The 22,216-nt window shown below is 38.2% G+C and overlaps 2 protein-coding genes across 5 annotated transcripts in view; one reads left to right on the top strand and one right to left on the bottom strand.

The window, feature by feature from the left end:
• The window catches only part of TEX14 (testis expressed 14, intercellular bridge forming factor), a 121,118-nt gene extending 113,644 nt beyond the window's left edge, over window positions 1-7,474 (bottom strand). For 2 of the 3 annotated variants that reach the window (XM_042966043.1, XM_007086724.3), the window contains exon 1: window positions 7,338-7,474. The gene's annotated coding sequence lies outside the window, so the exon portion shown is untranslated. Of the gene's footprint in view, window positions 1-7,163; window positions 7,238-7,337 lie in introns of those variants that run through there. The other variant, XM_042966042.1, reaches the window with a different exon arrangement.
• Window positions 7,262-22,216, top strand: part of RAD51C (RAD51 paralog C) — a 36,973-nt gene continuing 22,018 nt past the window's right edge. Inside the window, exons 1-5 of one of the 2 annotated variants that reach the window (XM_042966063.1) lie at window positions 7,262-7,429; window positions 8,069-8,149; window positions 10,910-11,168; window positions 11,765-11,931; window positions 13,109-13,242. In XM_042966063.1, the coding sequence (XP_042821997.1) occupies window positions 8,125-8,149; window positions 10,910-11,168; window positions 11,765-11,931; window positions 13,109-13,242 (585 nt within the window). In that variant the 5' untranslated portion in view covers window positions 7,262-7,429; window positions 8,069-8,124. Of the gene's footprint in view, window positions 7,430-7,973; window positions 8,150-10,909; window positions 11,169-11,764; window positions 11,932-13,108; window positions 13,243-22,216 lie in introns of those variants that run through there. The other variant, XM_015539555.2, reaches the window with a different exon arrangement.

Raw genomic sequence — 22,216 nt, 5'->3', positions numbered from 1 at the left:
GAGCCATATTTCTTTGACTGGAAAAATATAAGGAAATACAGGTGTTTGTTAAATAATAACATGTTAACATAGAAAAACTAAAGAAGCTTCTTAGTTCATTTTTCAAAGGTTGCAAAACTTTATTGCCAAAACCAGACAAAGTAGACATAATAACTTCACAAATTAATCTCACAAATAAAAATGCAAAACTCTTAACCAAATTCATAACATCTTTATGAGTATTAACATCTTGTAGAGTATTAACATAACATACACAGTAAATTAAATAGGTTTTATACCAGGAATATAGGACCTAAGTACATAAAAGTATATGTATAAAAGTGTGTGTGAGTGTGTGTGAGTGTGTGTGTATGTATGTATTTATATTTATAATGTATAAAAATAGCGTGTCATATGGGGGGAAAGATTACCTCATAAAGAGTGCTTAGAGGGGTGCCAGTGTGGCTCAGGCTGTTATGCCTCTGACTTGCAGGTCATGATCTCATGGTTGGTGATATTGAACCCCATGTTGGGCTCTGCGCTGACAGCACAGAACTTGCTTGGGATTCTTTCTCTGCCCCTTCCCTGCTAGTGTGTATGCACTCACTCTCTCTGTCTCTCAAAATAAATAAATAAACTTAAAAAAAAAAAAAGAGTGCTTAGAAATTTGGCTCACCACTGGAAATAAGGAAAAAATTACTTTCTTCCTCCTACTTTACATTTAAAAATAGATAGGCTAAAATATCCAAATTAAATTATAAATCATATGTAGAAAAAATACAGGTAATTATGTTTATAATTTTGAAGGAAAAATTTAAAATTAATTTTTATTTATGTATGATTATTTATTTATTTATTTATTTAAATGTTTATTATTTTTGAGAGAGAGGGAGAGAGAGAGAGAGAGAGAGAGAGAGAACAAGCAGGGAAGGGGCAGAAAGAGAGGGAGACACAGAATTGGAAGCAGGCTCCAGGCTCTGAGCTGTCAGCACAGAGATGTAAGGCTTGAACTCACAGACCATGAGATCATGACCTGAGCTCTAGTCGGCCACCCAACTGACTGAGCCACCCAGGCGCCCTTATGATTTATTTTTTAAAGTTTATTTATTTCAGAATAGTCTTTTTTTTTTTTTTTTTTCTAAGTAGGCTCCATGCCGAGCACAGAGCCCAACACAGAGCCCAACGCAGGGCTTGATCTCACAACCCTGAGATCAAGAGTCAGATGCTTAACTGACTGAGCCACCCAACCACCCCTAAAGTTTATTTAACTAATCTCTACCCCCAACGTGGGGCTCAAACTCACAACCCCAAGATCAAGACTCTCACACTCTTCCAACTTAGCCAGACAGGCGTCCTGAGACTTTTTAAAATATTTTCTTATTTAAAGTAATCTCTACACCCAATGTGGTGCTCAAATTCACAATCCCAAGATCAAGAGTCACATGCTCTTTCAACTGAGCCAGCCAGGGGCCCCAAAGAAAACACTTCCTAAGCATGTTACCAAAGTCAGAATTAAATACAAACTTTGACTATATTTGCATACAAAAAACATCAACAAAGTAGAAAATCTCAAAGTTTAAATTTTTTTTTTATTTTTACACTTGATCTTAGCCAAAAGGCCGAGAAGCGATTTTTTTTTTATTTTTAAAAATTATTATGTTTATTTACTTAGAGAGAGAGAGAGAGACTGAGTGTGAGCAGGGGAGGGGCAGAGAGAGAGGGAGACACAGAATCTGAAGCAGGCTCCAGGCTCTGAGCTATCAATGCAGAGCGCAATGCAGGGCTTGAACCCACAAACCATGAGATCACGACCTGAGCTGAAGTCAGACGCTTAACCGACTGAGCCACCCAGGTGCCCCTAAAATCTTTTTTTTTTTTAAGTTTATTTATTTTGAGAGCGAGCACGTGCAAACAGGGGAGGGGCAGAGAGAGACAGCAGGAGAGAGAGAATCCCACGCAGTGCAGAGCCAGATGAGGGGCTTGAACCCACAAACCATGAGATTGTGACCTGAGCCAAAACCAAGAGTCAGATGCTTAACTGAATGAACCACTCAGGCATCCCAAAAATCTCAAAGTTTAAATACACATGACAAAGTAGGAAGATATTTGTGATGTACAGATTAGGCAAATAGCCCGTATAACACAATATGCATATCAGAGAGGGTAGGCAGCATACGCATTACGAATATGGGTTTTGATGTCAAAGATGAGCAGAATGCTTGGCCTACACTAAGCACAATAAATATTAGTTACTGTTTCTGATAATTAAAAAAAAACAGGCCTGTTACAAATATATATTTAATTTAATTAATTTATTTATTTTTGAGAGGGGGGAGAGAGAGAGAGAGAGAGAGAGAGAGAGAGAGAGAGAGAGAGAGACAAGCAGGGCTCACCTGAAGCGTGGCTTGAACTCACCTGAAGTGGGGCTCGAGCTCACCTGATACGGGGCTCAAGCTTACCCAATGTGGGGCTGGAACTCACAAACCCTGAGATTATGACCTGAGCCAAAGTCAGATGCTTAACCAATTGAGCCACCTAGGTGCCCACAAATATGTTTTTTAAATTAAAGTACTTCAGTTATAAAGTAGGAAAGAATGTACACAGATGTTCATTGCACCATTATTCACAATAGCCAAAAGGTGTCCATTCCCAGATGAATGGACAAACAAAGTGTGGTATGGATATACAATTGAATATTATTCAGACTTAAAAAGAAAATAAACTCTGACACATCATACAACATGGATAAACCTTCAGGACATTATGCTAAGTGAAATAAATCAGTCACAAAAGACAAATACTACTTGATTCCACCTCTGTAAGGTATCAAGAGTAGTCACAGAAACAGAAAGTAGAACAGGCTGAGAGAAGGGGGACTGGGGAGTTATTGTTTAATAGGTACAGAGTTTCAGGTTTGAAAGATAAAAATGTTCTGGAGATTGGCTGCACAATATTGTGAATATAATTAACATTATTGAACTGTACACTTAAAAATGGTTAATATGGTAAATTTTATGTTATGTGTGTTTTACCATTTTTACAAATTAAAAGTGGGCAAAGGATATAAATGAGATAGTTACAATGATAAGGTATATTTATCCATGAAAACTATATGAAAAAAGTTTTAACCTCTCTTAGTAATAAAAGATAACAATTTAAAATCAAGCATTCTGTGTCTCCCTCTCTCTCTTCCCCTCCCCTACTCACACCCTGTCTCTCTCTCAAAAATATTTTAAAAATTAAAAAAAATAAAAAAATAAAATTAATTATACCTCAATAACAAAGAAGGGGGGAAAAAAGCACGTAAAGACTGCTAAGGGCCAGTGCTGGGGTGGAGGTGGGAAAACTAGCCCTCATATGCTGTCAATAGGAGTATAAGTGGTACAAATATTTGGCAGTATGATCCAAAATGAAAATGTACATACTCTCTAGAGGACCCAGGAATTCTTCCAGAAATGTATCCAGAGAGAGAAAGAGAGAGAGAGAGAGAATGCTATTTCATCACAGCAAAACAACTGGAAATAATTCAACTGTACATTTATAGGCCACTGATTAGAAAGATGGCCCTCAGGACAGAACAGTATGCAACCACTAAACTTAATTTTCAAATAATTTGTAATTACACAGGAGAAAGCTTCTGACAAAATATTAAGTGTAAAATAAAAGATATACAAATTTCTTCATAATTTAACCACAAATATGTAAAATAAACACTTTTATGTGAACTTGTAGAAAGATTAAAATAAACCAAAAAAATAAAATAAACCAAAATTTATCTGAGTTAAACAGAAGGTGAATCAATTTTATTTTCTTCTTTATATTTCCTACATTTTGTTTTCTACAAGTATATATTTCCTGTAAGTATATATTTTCTACCATATATTTTCCACCAAGGTACAAAATAGAAAAGTATAGGGAGAGAGGTGCAGGTCAATCATCTAATCATCCTTTCTTTTAACAGGTATCTACTGAGTACCTACTAAAGTCGTACACTGGGCTAGGGGCTCTAGGAAAACAACAGTGAGTAAAATCCATATGGTCCTGCTCTACTGAAGTTTTCAATCTAGTTGGGGAGACATATGTTAAGTAAACGATCACACAGAGGCATTTGGTGCTATGATAGCCTTAAAAGGGAGTCTAAGAAATTTGGTCTGTATCCTAAGAGCAAAATAGGAAGTGACATGAACTGAAATGTACTGTAGAAAGAACATTTTGGCTGCAGCATGGGTGAACAAACTAGAGAGGAAGAGAAGATGCAAAGAGACCAACTAAAATGATCTTATGTACCTGCAAGCAAAATGGTGGCAGCTTGGCCTAGAGGTAGAGACATGAGTATCATCAAGATATGTCAAAGAGAAAATTGATAGTACTTGCATGTGCATCAAACATGGGGAGTTGAAGGGAAGTGGTCTGTGCACATGGAAGGGTGATATTCAATTCTGGAGGCAGGAAATGCAGGAAAAGGACAAGGTTTTGGGAGTGGGCTGAAGAAGATAAGTTAGGTTTAAGACAGGCTGAGTTGAGAGACTTTGCACTGCTCAGAACGCTATCAGATATTTGTTTCTGTAGGTCAGAGAACAGGGCAGGGCTAGAAATATAAATTTAAGAATCACTGGCATATAGTCACTGAACTGTGAATGTGAGTAAGATAGCAAAGAAAGGGAGAGAGAGAGGGAGAGAGAGAGGGAGACAGAGAGAGAGAGAATGAGAGGGAACAAGAGAGGAGAGAGACAGAGAAAGAGAGAATGAGAGGAAACAAGAGAGAGACAGAATAGTTAGCAACAGGTCTGCTATGAGGCTTTAAAAGAACTGTAACATTTCAGGGCCAGGTTATGGAAGAGGAGTTTCCAAGGGTGACAGAAAAGCCAGCTGGGTAGGAAGGAGGAGTGTAGCATCACAGAAATGAGAAGAATGTTTCAAGAGTTTATGGAGGACAAATATATATGGAGCTCCTACCATGTATAAGGCTTTGTGCAATTGACAGTGATGTTCCAAATATGTGTCTGAGGCTACAGGCTTTATTATAACCACCTTTTTTTTAATGTTTATTTTTGAGAGAGACAGAGAGACAGAGCATGAGTGGGAGAAGGGCAGAGAGAGAGAGAGGGAGACCCAGAATCTGAAACGGGCTCCAGGGGGCACCTGGGTGGCTTGGTCGGTTAAGCGTCCGACTTCGGCTCAGGTCACGATCTCGCGGTCGGTGGGTTCGAGCCCCGCGTCGGGCTCTGTGCTGACAGCTCAGAGCCTGGAGCCTGTTTCAGATTCTGTGTCTCGCTCTCTCTGTGACCCTCCCCCGTTCATGCTCTGTCTCTCTCTGTCTCAAAAATAAATAAACGTTAAAAAAAAAATTTTTTTTTGAAACGGGCTCCAGGCTCTGAGCTTTCAGCTCAGAGCCTGACTTGGGATTTAAAGTCGGAAACCACGAGATCATGACCTAGGCTGAAGTCAGACGCTTTACCGACTGAGCCACCCAGGTACCCTTATCATAACCACCTCTAAAGCTAAGCCTGGATGCAAAGTTTTTTCTCAGTCCAAACAGCACTCATTTCTCTCACCATTCCCAAATCCACTTGAACATGCAAGGTCACCATTTTTAGAAGTTCTATATTTTTAGGTTAAAAGAAAATAAATTTCTCCTCAGCCATAACAGAAATATTCAGATTACTCCTCTCTAGTATCTCTAGAAAATGGCCCAGTAAACAGAATTATTGTAAGCATCAAGTTTAATTAAATATATATAAAAGCACCTTTCCCTGGCACTTTACAATTGTAGGCATTTAAAAAACATGTTTCACAGCATTAGCACTCTGTTGAGCTAGTGTGTAATAAAGCTTTATTCAGCTGAATACACATATTAGAGTATTTTAAAATGAAGAAGCTAAAATTTATTATGTACCTTTTCTGTGCTAAAGACTTTATATTTGTTAATTTGATCTTTCCAATAACCCCAGGAAATATTACTTTCCACCTGAAGGAGATGAAACTGAGTAACTTGCTGCAAGTCTCACAGATGGTAATTTCCTGAGATGTGATAGAAACTCAAATTTGTATGACTCCAAAGCTCATGCTCATTTGTCCATAGCAGTGCCTCTCAAACTTTTTCATCAAGTGACCACAAATTGCAAAGGAAAACACACCCATATTCCCAGGAGGCTTTGGATGATTACAGAGGTATCCAGTTTGAACTGGATCTTTCTTCTTATATTTATCCGAAAATTTATGTTTGCATTTTACTTTACAATATATTCGTTTATTTAATGTGTTTTAAGTAGCTTACCAGTTAAATGATTCAATTCTTCCCTCTCAAAAAAAAAATTTTTTTTTTTGAGACTCTGACAGCATATGAAGGTACATAAAAATCTCATAGCTTTGTTTAGTTCCTAGTGCCTGGCCTCATAAATCTGGATCCTACTTTGAAAGCCTAACTATAGAGCAAAATGCATTAAAGAAATCTTAAAAATTTTCTGACAACAATTATAGGCAATTTCTGACAATAATTATAGGCAACTCAAGGGTCAAAATAAGATATTAATAACGCTTAATTGTAGGACTACAGATAGAGTCTACTTTTAACTCTCCACTGTCAATGAAACTAAGTTCTAAACACGACCGGTTCCACTGAGTTTGAGCAAACTAACTGAAGGACTAACCCTGAATATGTTAACACCACCTCTTCTTCACCCAAGACTGGTTGCTTTATAATCATGAATTCTCCTTACGTTTATGCAATGCCCAGTGTGCCCAGATGTGACTCATACTAGTAGTTAGCAATGAGTGGCAAACAAGCCTTATTTTGATTTGTCCTACCAGACCTTCCCCGCCTTACCAAATGGGGGACAAACACTTCTTCCTTTCTACTTCCCAACCCCCACCCCAAGATGGGCTCACAATTTGGAGGTAGTTCAGGGTAGAAGAAAGGGTACTAGGTTTTAATTTTTGTTTCAAGAAAACTGTCTAAGCTTGTATGTCCTTGTTTTACACCTCGTGGTATGATTGTGAGCATTTAAAATGTGTGGGATTTGCTAAAGTGCTCAACGTGTTTCCTTCCTTAGATCTTAAGTAGTTAGGGAGCTCTGATTTGCAATATTTAGGCAATTCCTTTAGGCTAGGGGGAAAAAAATCAAGGCTAAGAATCTTACCAAAAGGTAGTGAACGAGTTACTCCCTTAAAGAAATCATACTCACCTAGCCACAGAAAGACTGCGTAAACCACCTTCCAAACCGCCTCAATTCCCTCAAAGTTCTCTTTCAGAAGCGGGCCCTTCTCAACTCTGTACCAGAGCAGGAGATCTTGCGTAGCCCAACTACTTCCTCTTAAGAACGGGAGCCCAGCCCACCACGGGGACATTACTTGCTTACTTTTCCAGCTACTTCTTAAGCCAGGTAGGCGCTGAACCAACGGTCTCTAAAACCACCATGCTTCACACTGGACTCGCGGAGAAAGAGAGTGGGTGAGTGCGGGGATTGGGCGCCCAGTGCTCCCCGCGGCGTTGGGGGGCTGGCCCACAATCCCTCGCGCGGGCGAGGGCCGGAAAGGAGAAGGGGGAAGGCAAGGGGGACACCCGACAAGAAAAGCCAAGAAAGTGGAACCCTATAATGGAAACACGGATTAATCCTTATATGACCATTCTATATCCCAAACCGGTAACTAGCCAGGGTGTGCGTTACCCCCATTCAGGGAGCTCATTCCTATTAATAACTCTGAGGTTTCCACTCAAGGGGCAGGGCTGAGGTGAGATGTCGTGTGTAGGGCCTGGTCTCTGTCTTGCGGTCTTCATCCATCTTTTTACTGTCAGGATGTGCATTTTATGGGGAAACCCTACATGATGGGATTTGGAAGAACCACGACTAAAATGGTGCGGATGCTTGAAAACCTAGCATTCCTCCTCAGTAAGGCCAAGTCCTAGGCCTCGAGCAGTCAGGCCGCAGACCCCGCCCCTTCCGCTTACGTGTGGCGTCACACGGCGCGGGCCGGCGCGAGCGTGCGGCGTTGTGGCAGGGGTTTAGCAACTTTGGGTTGGCGCCGCTGCGCGCGTGGGTGTCGGGCTTTGAAATGCAGCGGGATTTAGTGAGTTTCCCGCTGTCCCCAGCGGTGCGGGTGAAGTTGGTGTCTGCAGGTTTCCAGACTGCTGAGGAACTCCTAGAGATGAAACCATCCGAGCTCAGCAAAGGTAATGACTCCTGATGGCAAGTTGAGGTACACGGACCCCCGTTTGTGCCGCCTCCATCTCGGTTCTTCCGCCTTCAGGCTTCAGCCCAGTGTCCGTCAGTTTCCTCCGCCCAACGCTGCGTTTGTAAGGTGAAACCGCTCCTTGACTCCAGTTAAACACGATTTGAACGGTTAGAACTGTGGCCTCGAAAACATTTACTCATTATCTCATTTACAACTCAAGAAGAGCCCTTTTAACGTGGATTATTATGTACAATATGTTGATGAAGGAACAGATGCTTGAGAGGTTAAGTAACTTTTTATGATGACTGGGCTAGGATATCGTGGAGCCAGGATTGGTACCCAGACAGTTTATCTAGTTTTCGCTGTTCCAAAATCCAAGGGGCAAGGGATTACATTTGAGAAATGGAGGATTTGTGAGAGGATTTGAGACACTGAGCGAGAAAGGGAGCAGAATCCCCAGAACTTGGAGAAAGCAATACAAAGAAGACATTGCTTCTTTTATGTCATTCACTGGAAAACAAAACAAAACATGCCCCCCCCCCAAACCTCTTATTCCAGAACACTGTAAATGATACATTGGTGGGAACCACTGTGTCATGAGGTATACAAAAATGAAGCTGTATGCTGTCAGTCCCACTCCACATGCTATATTATGGTGTGCTCAGAACTGTCCTCTTAAGATAGAACAAAATTTTAAATCCTGGCCCTCAACAATGGAAAATAAGGAAGTTTCAACTTGTCATTCAAGAATAAATGTAGACCGAAGTTAACTGTTTTAAATCTTAAGCTGCACATTGCCTCCCAAATTTTAATGGGCTCTTTCAATATATTGATTTTACAAAAAAGAAATGAGAGAATCTGCATGATAATAGCTAACAGTTATTGAGCATTTTGGATGGCTTCTGTATTCTACCAAACTTTTCAACATGTATTGTGTTATTTCCGTTTCACAAAAGAAAAAAATCTGATGGGGAGCCTGGGTGGCTCGGTCGGTTGAGCGTCCGACTTCGGCTCAGGTCATGATCTCGAAGTTGGTGAGTTCGAGCCCCGCGTCGGGCTCTGTGCTGACAGCTCAGAGCCTGGAGCCTGCTTCAGATTCTGTCTCCCTCTCTCTCCGCCCCACCCCTGCTTGTGCTCTGTCTCTGTCTTTCAAAAATGAATAAACATAAAAAAAAAAAAATTTAAGAGCGTTTTACAAAAGAAAAAATCTGAGGCAAAAAAAGTAACTTGCCCATACTAAGTAACTACATAGTAAGTGGTTCAGTCAGGGTTTACAAACCCAAGAAAGCTGACTCCAGAGTTTAGACTCTTTAGTTGGGCATGATTTTCATTTCCTTATCACCATTGTTGTCTTTTGTTAGCACCAAATTTACATTCATATCCTAACTAAATCAAGCACTGACATATCAAATTCATAAGTGATGTCACCTTCACCATTGTTTCTTTCATTAGCAGCTTGTTTTTGTTTTTTTAATGTTTATTCCTTTAAAAAATGTTTTAATGTTTATTTTTGATAGAGAGAGTGCAAGCAGGGGAGGGGCAGAGAGAAAGAGACAGAGTGTGAGCAGGGGAGAGGCAGAGAGAGCTGTCAGTGCAGAGCCCGATGCGGGGCTTGAACTCATGAACCGTGAGACCATGACCTGCGCCAAAGTCGGAAGCTTAACTGGCTGAGCCACACAGGTGCCCCTGTTTATTCCTTTTTGAGAGAGAGACCATGAGCAAAGGAGCAGAGAGGAAGAGAGAGAGAAAAAGAGAAGGACAGAAGATCCAAAGCAGGCTCCACACTGACAGCAGTGAGCCCGATGTCGGGCTTGAACTCACAAGGCATGAGATCATGACGTCAGCCGAAATCTGGTGCTTAACTGACTGAGCCACCCAGATGCCCCAGCAGCTTCTTTTGTAATTGCCATTTCCTTAAGCCATATTGTCTGATAGGAATGAAATTGTGTAGATGAGGAAGCATAAGTGTATTGTTTAAAATATTTGTGCATTAAAATTATTCTCAGTAAATAATTTTGAAGTGATATATGAATTTTTCATGACTGTTTCCATAAAAATTTTTATTATGAATAATACATGCACATATACTTCTTTTTTTTTTTCAATTTTTTTTTCTTTAATGTTTATTTATTCTTGAGACAGAGACAGAGCCTGAACAGGGGAGGGGCAGAGAGAGAGGGAGACAGAATCTGAAACAAGCTCCAGGCTCTGAGCTGTCAGCACAGAGCCTGACGCGGGGCTCGAACCCACAAACTGTGAGATCATGACCTGAGCCAAAGTCCGACGCCCAACCGACTGAGCCACCCAGGCACCCAGTGCACATATACTTCTTAAAGTTAAATCTTGTTTTAGGCAGTTGGAGGCCATTTTGTTCTCTTCTGAAAATAATTTAAATACCTTATTACAGCAAGATAACTATGACTTCATGGGACCAAAAGGGACTGCGGGTACATTTTTATTTCTACCTCTAGATACTCTTGTAAGTATTCAAATGCTTTAAAGGTTTAGGTTTCTGAATTCTATTTTTGAGGTAATAAGTAAATCATAAAGTATGTAAAGAGTAAAAAATATAGATACTTGCCTTTATTAACTTGAAAAATTCAATAGTGGAATGTTACGTTTTTATGTTTCTTTACTCTTGGCATCCCTCTTATTATGTAAAATTAGAATTAATGAAGACAATCCAATAACATGTTAGACTTTTAAATTTCTAAAATCAGGGTGTTTTGGTTTTTTTTTTTCCTTATTTTTCTTTCAGAAGTTGGGATATCTAAAGAGGAAGCATTAGAAACTCTGCAAATTATAAGAAGAGAATGTCTCACAAGTAAACCAAGATATGCTGCTGTAGCTGAGTCAGGCAAGAAGTGTACAGCACTGGAACTTCTTGAGCAGGAGCATACCCAGAACTTCATAATTACCTTCTGTTCAGCACTAGATAATATTCTTGGGGGTGGAATACCCTTAACCAAAACAACAGAAATTTGTGGAGTACCAGGTGTTGGAAAAACACAACTATGGTAAAGTTAAATGTTCCCCTCTTAAGGGTAGGCTTAATAACATTTTATGTAAGTAATAGAATATGGTGCTGTGGGTCTATATTCAGGAGACATGTATGTGCTCTTAATTGTGTGTGTGTGTGTGTGTGTGTGTGTACATGCATCAGACAAAAATCAATTTGCCATTTGTGTTACATCAGCACCCCATTTTGATAAATTGATATGGATTATTTTGATATCCAAAAACGTTTCTTTTGCAGCATTGTAATGTGTTCATTAGGGTAAATAGGCAGTCTTCTATTTTATTATATAATTAATTCCTGGGAGTATATTTGAAAGTCAAATATTTGAAAGTACATTTATGTATAAGAAAGGGTTTCCTTCCCAGAGGCCTAAAAACCACTAAAAAATCCTTAGTCATGGTTTTATGAGTATACCCCCTGCCCCACTAATCCAAATATCAATTGATATACGTATATTTGGAGCAGAGAGTTAGCCACATCTGTAGCCTAATGGTGGTACCTAATGGATGGTGATGTGGCATTGAAAACCATTGCCTTAGAGGATTATGATTATGATGATGATTATGATTTGGTCATTCAGCTTTCTCTTGACAGTATGCAGTTGGCAGTAGATGTGCAGATACCAGAATGTTTTGGAGGAGTGGAAGGTGAAGCAGTTTTTATTGATACTGAAGGAAGTTTTATGGTTGATAGAGTGGTAGACCTTGCTACTGCCTGCATTCAGCACCTTCACCTTATAGCAGAAGCACATATGGGAGAGGGTAAGTTAGCAAGTGATCCTCTTTCTTCTGTATAATAAAAGTAATTTGCAATTGTACCTTTCAGGCCTCAGCAAGAAACCATTTAGAATGAAGCTTAATGACTTGACAGTGTCCTAGTGTTCAACCTTCAGATCTCTTTTACAGAATTAGAAATGCCACAACTTAGTCTGGGTTTTTCTTTTCTTTTATGACCCTTGCTTCTGGGCCACATAACTTGTGTGTGTATTTCAGTGTATGATTTCAAATCATCATGCTCTGACCTGCCAGGTGTAAATTAATGTTGTTGGACACTTAACGTAAGTAAATGTTGTCCCAGTGCATTCAGTATATTCAGTGCATTCAGTTTATATTGACTGCCATACTGGTTTTTTTAATAAACCAAAGGTAGCTTTGAAAAACCATGTTGGAAATGTTTGGAATATTAAGCTGATTGACTTTAGGGGGCTCTGAGTAGAATGTAATTGACTTCATGGCTGTTTAATTGTATCATTAAAGTGTTTGGGAAGTTTTTTTAAGCTTGTGATGTAGAAAGAGTGTTTGATTTTTTAAAAAACATTTAAAGATGGGATACCTGGGTGGTTCAGTTGGTTAAGCATCTGACTTTTTAAAAATATTTATTTATTTATTTATTTATTTATTTATTTATTTAGAGAGAGGGAGAGAGAGAGAGATTGAGAGAGAGAAAGCGTGAGCAGGGGAGAGGCAGAGACAGAGACAGAATCCCAAGCAGGCTCCACCTCACCAACTGTGAGATCATGACCTGAGCTGAAATCAAGAGTTGGTCGCTTAACCAACTGAGCCACCCAGGCACCCCTTAATTTGCAGTCATATGAAAAAAAACAAAGAGAAATTCCGTTATGTTACTTCTATTCAATGAAAGTAATAACTAGAAATACGAAAAGGCAGGCATTAAGACTGTAGTTGTATATGTGTATAAACAGTTTCTCAATAGCGTAGTATGTAAGGAAACAGTGGAGAAGGTGAAAATAAGAGGCCAGGAATTATGCAATGATAGTTTATAGTAATTTTGTTACAATTTTGTTATCTTTCAATTCAAGTGGAGAGTTTGTTATTCACGGTGAAGCATTTTGTTTTTCAAAGGTATTGTTTTCCTACTATCACCAATATATCAAAACAAATAAAACTAATTATTTTAAGATTGTTTTGTTTATTTTAGAGCACCCAAAGGCTTTGGAGGATTTCACTCTTGAAAATATTCTTTCCCATATTTACTATTTTCGTTGTCGTGACTACACAGAGCTATTGGCACAAGTTTATCTCCTCCCAGACTTCCTTTCAGAACACTCAAAGGTATGGCTCAAACTATTGAAATATAGTTAACCTTTGGAGTATCTTTGGAGGTGTTTGAGTAACATGAAAAATAAGTAAATAGTATAGTGGCATAAGCCCATTCAAAAATCTCTTCCTTGTTCTACAGTTTATTTGTATTTTCATATATTTAGCATATATATATTTTATGCCCAAAGTAAGAAATTGAAATAATATAGAAAGAGGTTCTGCCTCCAGTAATGGTGGAATACTGAGGCAAACTCTGTAGAAAGGTATAAAATGGAAAATAAAGCTACCCTTCTATTGTTTCCTGATACCTCTCCCTAAAGTTGACCACTATTGTTTTTTGTGTCTTTCCAAAAATTTTTTTATGTATTTTGCAGTATTTTAATATTTGTTAATGGGATAAGACTGTAATATGGTTCTGCACCTTCCATTTTGGTTTAGAGTTTTGCCTATCTTTCTATATCACCACATGTGGATAGACCTCATTCTTTTTGTAGCTACATATTATTTCATTTTAAGAAGGTGCTTTTTGCTCTTGGTGGGAACATAAAATGATACAATTGCCTCAGAAAACAGTATGGCAATTCCTCAAAAATTGAAAATAGAATTACCATATGACCCAGCAATTCTACTTCTGTGTATATAACCAAAAGGATTGAAAGCAGGGTCTTGAAGAGATATTTATACACCTGTGTCCATAGCAACAATATTAATATTACCTAAAACATGGTAGCAACCCAAGTGTCCATTGATGGATGAATAGATCAGCAAAATGTGGTATATACATACAGTCTAATTTTGACATATGCTACAACTTGGATGAATCTTGTAGACATTATGTTGAAATGTTGATTTTGTTGGTGAAATAAGCCAGTCACAAAAAAAAAAAAGATATGCTGTATTCTACTTATATGTGGTGTCAAGAGTAGTCAAACTCATGGAGACATAAAGTAGAATGGTAGTTATTAGGGCCTAGGGGGAAGAGGAGAATGGGCAGTTATTGTTTAATGGGTATAGAGTTTCAGTTTTACAAGACGAATATTTGTATTTTACTATATAAAAAAAATTGGGGAAAAATCACCTTAATTTATTTAACCAATCCTATTATTGGTGATCTTTTAGATGCTATTATTAATAATTGTTTGGAGATAATCCTTACACATACCATCTTGGGGTACATTTGTAAGTATGTTTATAGGATAAATTCTAAGTATTAGAATTACATTAAAGAGTATATGCATATTTAATTTTGATAAATATTACGCATGAGAAAGATTCTCTTTGACCAAACTTTAGTCAGCCTCCTCTGTGCCTTCTTTTTCAATAGGCCTTGAACTTCATCCACATCTTGTCTTAGGCCTGACTAATCCAGTTCATTACTGTGAATAATCCTGCTGTGAATATAGGGGTACAATAATAAAGAATCCTGTAAATTAGACTCTCCTACCCTTCATACCTGATCAACCTTGGTATCTCAAGTTCCTCATTCCCCACTTTTGATGTATATGTCTTTGGTCTGCCTGTAGCAAGAATTGTGTTAGGTCACTTTAACAAGAATCCTACCCCTGATGTCTCCTCTTAGTAATTTTCCATTTTTTGACACTCACCCTGTTCCTTGGCTATAAATCCCCACTTGTCCTTGTTGTATTTGGGTTTAAACCCAGTCTCTCTCTCCTGTTGCAAAACCCCTATTGCTAAATTTTTCAAAAATTTTAAATGTTTATTTCGAGAGAGAGCACAAGTGGGGGGAGGGGCAGACAGGGGGGAGAGAAAGAATCCTAAGTAGGCTCCACACTGCCAACTCAGAGCAGGGCTCGATCTCAAGACCATGAGATCATGACCTGAGCTGAAACCAAGAGTCAGATACTTAACTGATCGAGCCACCCAGTCGTCACCCTGTTGATATCTTCTTGAATAAATTCTTCATTACTGTTTTAACAAGCGTCAGAATAACTTTTTTGGTTAAAAAAAATTTTTTTTTATTCTTAAGAAGACTCCACACCCAGCATGGAGCCTAACGTGGGGCTTGAATCAAGACCTGAGCTGAGGGGCGCCTGGGTGGCGCAGTCGGTTAAGCGTCCGACTTCAGCCAGGTCACGATCTCGCGGTCTGTGAGTTCGAGCCCCGCGTCAGGCTCTGGGCTGATGGCTCGGAGCCTGGAGCCTGTTTCAGATTCTGTGTCTCCCTCTCTCTCTGCCCCTCCCCCGTTCATGCTCTGTCTCTCTCTGTCCCAAAAATAAATAACGTTGAAAAAAAAAAAAATTAAAAAAAAAAAAAAGACCTGAGCTGAGATCAAGTCCGACATTTTATTTTCTGGTGCCCCAGAATAATTTTTTTTTTTTTTTTACACAAATTGCCCTTTAAAAAGGTTGTACCAGTGGATCAAAAAAACAAGACTGAACTATATGTTGACTACAAGAAACCCACTTTAGGATTGGCTTGCTGGCTCAGTCACTGGAGCTTGTGACCTTTGATCTTGGGGTTGTGCGTTTGAGCCCCATGTTGGGTGTAGAGATTACTTAAAAAAAATAAAATCTTAAAAAAAACATTTTAGATATAAAGATACTTGTAGATTAAAAGTAAATGATCAGAGAAAGATCTATCATGCCAACACTAATCAAAAGAAAGCAAGAGTAGCTGTATTTAGAGAACAGACGTCAAACCAAGGAAAGTTATCAGGGATACAGAGGGACATTACATAATGATAAAACGGTCAGTTCCCCAGAAAGACATAACAGTTTCTAACATGTATGTGTCTGACAACAGAACACCAAACTACATGAGGCAAAAACTGATAGAAGTGCAAGGAGAAATAGATGACTTCACTATATATTTGGAGACTTCAGCACCTCCTAGAAATGGACGGAAAACCAGTAAGGACATAGATGAACTCAATAACACCATCAGTCAATTGAATATAGTGGATATCCGTAGACTACTTCAACAACAGCAGAATACATGTTCTTCTCAGTTCATGTGGAACTTTCACCAAAATAGACATTTTCATAATCTATTAGATTTCCTGCCTATTCCTCTAAGGGCCCGTTTATCTTTCCTGTAAATATCCTTTCTCCATTCTGTGAATTTTCTTTTCACTTTCTTGATAGTGCCTTTTTTTTTTTTAAGTTTATTTTTATTTTTTTGAGGGAGAGAGACGGCAGGGGCAAGGGGTGGCAGAGAGAGAGAGGGAGAGAGAGAATCCCAAGCAGACTCCACACTGTCAGCACGGAGCCTGACACAGGGCTCAGTCCTGCATACCTTGAGATTGTGACCAGAGAGAAATCAAGAGTCGGACACTCAACTGACTGAGCCACCCAGGTGTCCCTTGATAGTGCTCTTTGATACACAAAAGTGTTAAATTTTGGTGAAGTCCAATTATTTATTAGTTGTTGTTAGGTTTTTGGTGTCATGTATAAGAATCTATTGCCAAATCGATGATCATGAAAATTTACTTCTCTAAGTAGGGGAGGAAGAAGTTTTCTTCAACCCTCTGAAAGTCCATGGATGGATCTGAAAAAAAACGACAAAGGCAGCATAACAGGAGAAAAGCACACAAATTTTACTGAATTTTTATGTGTACATGGCAGCCTTCTACAAGACAACCCAAAGAAATGACCAGAACAATAAACTTTTATACCTTTTAGGCAAAAACATGTAAATATGTGAGGAATTGATGAAGGGATTTGGGCTAGAGGTGGTAATTTGTGAAGAAATAATTTTGAAAATAAGAATTTAACAGGGGCACCTGGGTGGTTCAGTCTGTTGAGCATCTGACTTCAGCTCAGGTCATGATCTCAAGGTTCATGAGTTTGAGTCCCACATCAGGCTCACCGTTGTCAGTGCAGAGCCCCCCTTCAGATCCTCTGTTCCCCCCACATACCCCTCCCCCACTCACGTTCTCTCTCTCTCTCTCTCTCTCTCTCTCTCTCAGAAATGAAATAAACATTAAAAAAATTAGTTTAACAAGGTTTGTTTATATGCCTTCTCAGCCCTAAATACCCTGTCTCTGGTGATAAGGACATCTCCTTTTCTTCTGATACCTTTCATACAGGAGATTTATCTCCTTTCAGGGAACAAGGGAGAGAGTAGGAGGTCAAAGTGACCTTCCTGCTTCTGTCATTTTCTCAAACTTCAACTTAAGATATTCAGTATGCCAAGGTGCCAAATTTGAGGGTAGCATGCCTGAAATACAGGTTGATCTATAAATATACATCAGACCAGTTAATGCCATGCAACATGTAATAGAAGATACAAAAAGGGGAAATAGGGGCCCCTGGCAGGCTCAGTTGGTGGAGCATGTGACTTTTAACCTTGGGGTCATGAGTTTGAGCCCCATGTTGGATGTAGAGATTACTTATTTATTTTCCATTTTTATTTATTTTGAGAGAGAGAGCGAGCGCACACGCAAGCGGTAGAGAAGCAGAGAGAGAGAGGGAGAACAAGAATCTCAAGCAGGCTCTGCACTGTCAGCACAGAGTCCAATGCAGGGCTCCACCTGGCAAATGTGAGATCATGACCTGAGCTGAAATCAAGAGTTGGATGCTTAACTGACTGAGCCACCCAGGCGCCCGTAGAGATTACTTAAAAAAAAAAAGAGTGTGTTGTTTAATTTCCACATATCTGTGAATTTTCCAAATTTCTTTCTGATGTTGGTTTCTTTTTTTTTTTAATTGTTTTTTAATGTTTATTTATTTTTGAGAGAGAGGGAGACAGAGCATGAGCGGGGGAGAGGCGCGCGCACACACACACACACACACACACACACACACACACACACACACACACACACACACAGACTCAGAAGCAGGCTCCAGGCTCTGAGCTGTCAGCACAGAGCCCGATGTGGGGCTTGAACCCAATGAGCTGTGAGATCATGACTTGAGCCGAAGTCAGGCACTAGTTGACTGAGCCACCCAGGCATCCCTGATGCTGGTTTCTAATTCCATTCCATTCTGGTTAGAGAAGGTAACTTTATGTGATTCATCTTTTATATTTATTGACACTTATTTTGTGACCCAACATCCAGGTCTATCCAGGAGAATGTTCCATGTGCATTTTCGAAGAATGTGTATTCATTCTGCTGCTTGAATGGAACGTTGTATATATATTTATATGTTCATTTTAGTTGGCTTCTAGTGTTAGGTTTTTTCTTTCCTTGTTTATCTTTTGTCCAGTTCTCTCCATCACTGAATGTAGGGTGTTGAAATCTCCAATTGTTATTGTAGAATTGTCTCATTTCTTTCTTTAATTTTGTCAGTTTTTGCTTTAGATATTTTAAGGTTCTGTTGTTAGCCCTATTGTGTATATGTATTGATGATTGTTTCTTTCTTTAAAAAAGGTCAGTTTGTCTTTATTGGTAAGCAGGCAGGTGGTAGGCGAGTCAGGATGCTGGGGAGCAGCTGAGGAGAGGGTTCTGCAGTTGCCATCACAGTATATAATTGCTATATCTTCTTGATGAATTGACTCTTTTATTATTATACAATTATTTTATGTAAATTATTATTTATCATTATTCTTTGTCTCTTGTAACAAGTTTTCTCTTGAAGTCTCTTTTGTCTGATATTAGTATAGCTGCTACAGCTCTCTTTTGGTTACTGTTTGCAGGCAATATCTTTTTCTATCCTTCCACTTTTAACTTATATGTATTTTTGAATCTAAAGTGAGTCTTTTGTAGAAAGTCTGTAGTTAGATCATTTTTTAAAAATCCATCTGCCAATCTGTGCCTAAGTCTCTCACTTAGGGTGGTTCAACTTAAAATTTTTTTTCTTTTACAATGGTACAGAAGTGGTACACATTCAGTAAAAACTACATCAAATTTTGATCTTTTCTGGGCTGGTGATACTTTGTCCAATACCCTCTTGTGTTGCTGGATAGTGGCAGTGAGCCACAGTTTTCAGTCAGCATGCAATCACAAGGGTAAACAACCAATACGCTTACAACCATTCTGTACCCATATTACCATTCTGTTTTTCAATTTCAATATAGTATTCAGTAAATTATGAGATATTCAGTGCTTTACTGTAAAATAAGCTTTGTGTTAGATAATTTTGGCCAACTGTAGGCTAATATAAGTGTTCTGAGCACATTTAAGGTAGGCTAGACTAAGCTATGATGTTCAGCAAGTTAAGTGTATTAAATGCATTTTTGGCTTAACAGTATTTTCAACTTGGTATAGGTTTATTGGGATGTAACCCCATTGTGAGTTGAGGAACATTTCTATTTTATTTCTCAAATTCTCCATTACTGTCTTCTTTTTTGTTAGATATTTTCCAGTGTACCATGTTGATTCCCTTCTCATTTTTTTATCATGTATTTTTTAGTTATTTTATTAGTTGCTCTGGGGATTATAATTAACATCCTAATTCATAGCAGTCTAGTTTAAATTAGTGCCAGATTAGTTGCAACAGTATATAAAAATCTTGCTGCTGTATAGCTCCATTTACCCCCGTTTATGTTGTCATTGTCACAAATTGCTTCTTTATACATTGTGTGCCTGTCAACATAGAGTTATAATTATTTTTTTATATTATTTCTATATGGATTTGAGTTTCTGTCTGGTGTTCTTTCATTTTCAGCCAGAAGGACTCTGTATAGTATTTCTTGTAGAATAGATCTAGCAATGAATTCTGTTTATCTGGGAATATCTTAATTTCTGCTTCATTTTTGAAGAATACTTTCGCCAAATTCACAGTTCTTGGTTGGCAGTATTTTTTCTTTCAGCAATTTGTATATGTTATCCTATCACTTTCTGGCCTTTGAGAACCAATGAATGAATGAGTAAATGAATAAATACACACAAACATGCGTGTGTGTGTGTGTGTGTGTGTGTGTGTGTGTGTGTGTGTAAAATCTCATTTTTACCTCTCCATTGGTATGCTGGTAAATGTTTAGTGACTGGCTTTCCAGGAAAGAAAATTTATGCACATATATGCATACATGTTTATTATAAAGTTGCTGATATAAAGGATGTATAGTACACCATTTATAAATAATAATAAAATGTAGAATACTCTTTTTTTTTTTTTTTTTTTTTTTTTTTAGTTTTATTTATTTAAGTAATCTCTACACCCAGTGGGGGGCTCAAACTCATAATCTGGAGATCAGGAGTTGCATGCTCTTCCAACTCAGCCAGGCAGGTTCCCCCAAATGGTACTCTTTATTGTAAATCTGTAGCCAACTAAGTCTTACAGAAAGCTTTCACTGATTTGATTTTTTTATGGAGATTAATTTCACATAATAAAATTCACCATTTAAAAGTGAACAATTCAGGGGCACCTGGGTGGCTCAGTTGGTTGAGCATCCAACTCTTGATTTTGGCTTCAGGTCATGATCCCAGAGTTGTGTGATCGAACCTCGCATTGGCCTCCATGCTGAGCATGGAGCCTGCTTGGGATTCTCTTTCTCTCCTGCCTCTCTCCCCTGCTCTTTCTCTCTTTCTAAAAATAAATAAATAAATAAAAATAATAAAAGTGAACAATTCAGTGCAGTTAGGACATTCACAATGTTGTCAACCACTACTTGTATCTAGTTCCAAAACATTTTTATTACCCTCAAAGGAAACTCATTAAAGAGTTGCTCCCTTTCCTCTCCCCCTGCAAAGACCCTGGCAACCACCAATCTGTATTCTGTCTCTATCGATTTACCTATTTTGGATATTGCATATAAAATGGAATCATAAGATACATGATCTTTTTGGTCTGGCTTTTTCACTTAGCATAATAGGTTCAAAGTTCATCTGCTTTGTAGCATGTATCTGTACTTCATTCCTTTTCATGGTGGAGTAATATTCTGTTGTATGTATACACCACAATCTGTTTATCCTTTTATCTGTTTGGGCAGTTTCTATCTTTTGATTATTGTAAATTGTGCTGCTATGAACATGTATATACATACTTTTTTTTTTTTTTGGTACCAGTTTTCAGTTTTTTGGGGCATATACCTAGAAATGAAATTGCTGGGTCATGTGGTAATACTGTGTTTAATTTTTTGAGGAACCACCGAACTGTTTCTTCATAGTTGCTGAACCATTTTACATTCTTACCACCAACATATGAGGTTTTTTGTTATTTTAATTTTGCTAAACTTATGTATCCTTATCTAACCTATGGAATTGTTTGGCAAAATCACACTACCAATTAGCATTTGATTGCTATCCAGTTCAAAAGAAGTTGCTAACCTCATGGTGAACAAGTACTATTTTAACGTGAATGCTGATTGATATTTTTGCTTATGTTAACAAGTGTGATGAAAGTGAAACAACAAAGGCATATTTTTTAAATTGAAGTATAATTGATGTAAAATATCCTGTTAGTTACAGGTGTACATTATAGTATTTTGGTATTTTTACACATTATGAAATAATCCCCACAATATGTCTAGTTACCATCTGTCACCATACACAAAGGTATGTGTGTATGTCTTTATATGTGGGCTGTCTTTCCCTCCTGGAGGTTCTTATCCAGGACTCAGTTCTGTTGCCTCCTGTTTCATTGATGCCTTCTCTCACATCTGGTCTGAGTTAACTTCCCTCTACTTTATCACCTACTTATTCATCATCATTTCACCCAGTGTAGTTTCTTTATAACTCCTAGTATTATCAGAAATTATTCATGTATTTGCTTGCATGTTAATTGTCCTTTACTCCACTAGACCATAAACTCCAAGAGAACAAGGACCTTGTCTCTTGTTCCCCACTGCCTGGAACAGTGACTAACATATAGTAGGCATCAATAAATATTTGCTGAAAGAATGAATATTCTAAATAAAATATAAAAATGGCTTCCTTACACATGGCTTTATCAAATTCTCTTCTTTAGTGTAATCCTCATTAGATAGAAAAATATATAATCTTACAGGTTTTTAAAACTTGTTTATATTTGGATTAGTTTGCAAATTCTGTTTGTTCTTGGATTTTAGATCTTGGACTATATTGTAACTGTCATGATGAAAATATTTATCATCTATAAGTGAACCTTCTTGATTAGAACTT

This window comes from Panthera tigris, chromosome E1, assembly GCF_018350195.1.
Source record: "Panthera tigris isolate Pti1 chromosome E1, P.tigris_Pti1_mat1.1, whole genome shotgun sequence".
NCBI classification, from domain to species: Eukaryota; Metazoa; Chordata; class Mammalia; order Carnivora; family Felidae; genus Panthera; species Panthera tigris.
The sequence above is the reverse complement of the archived record's forward strand: the minus strand, read 5'-3'. Positions and strand labels throughout refer to the sequence as shown.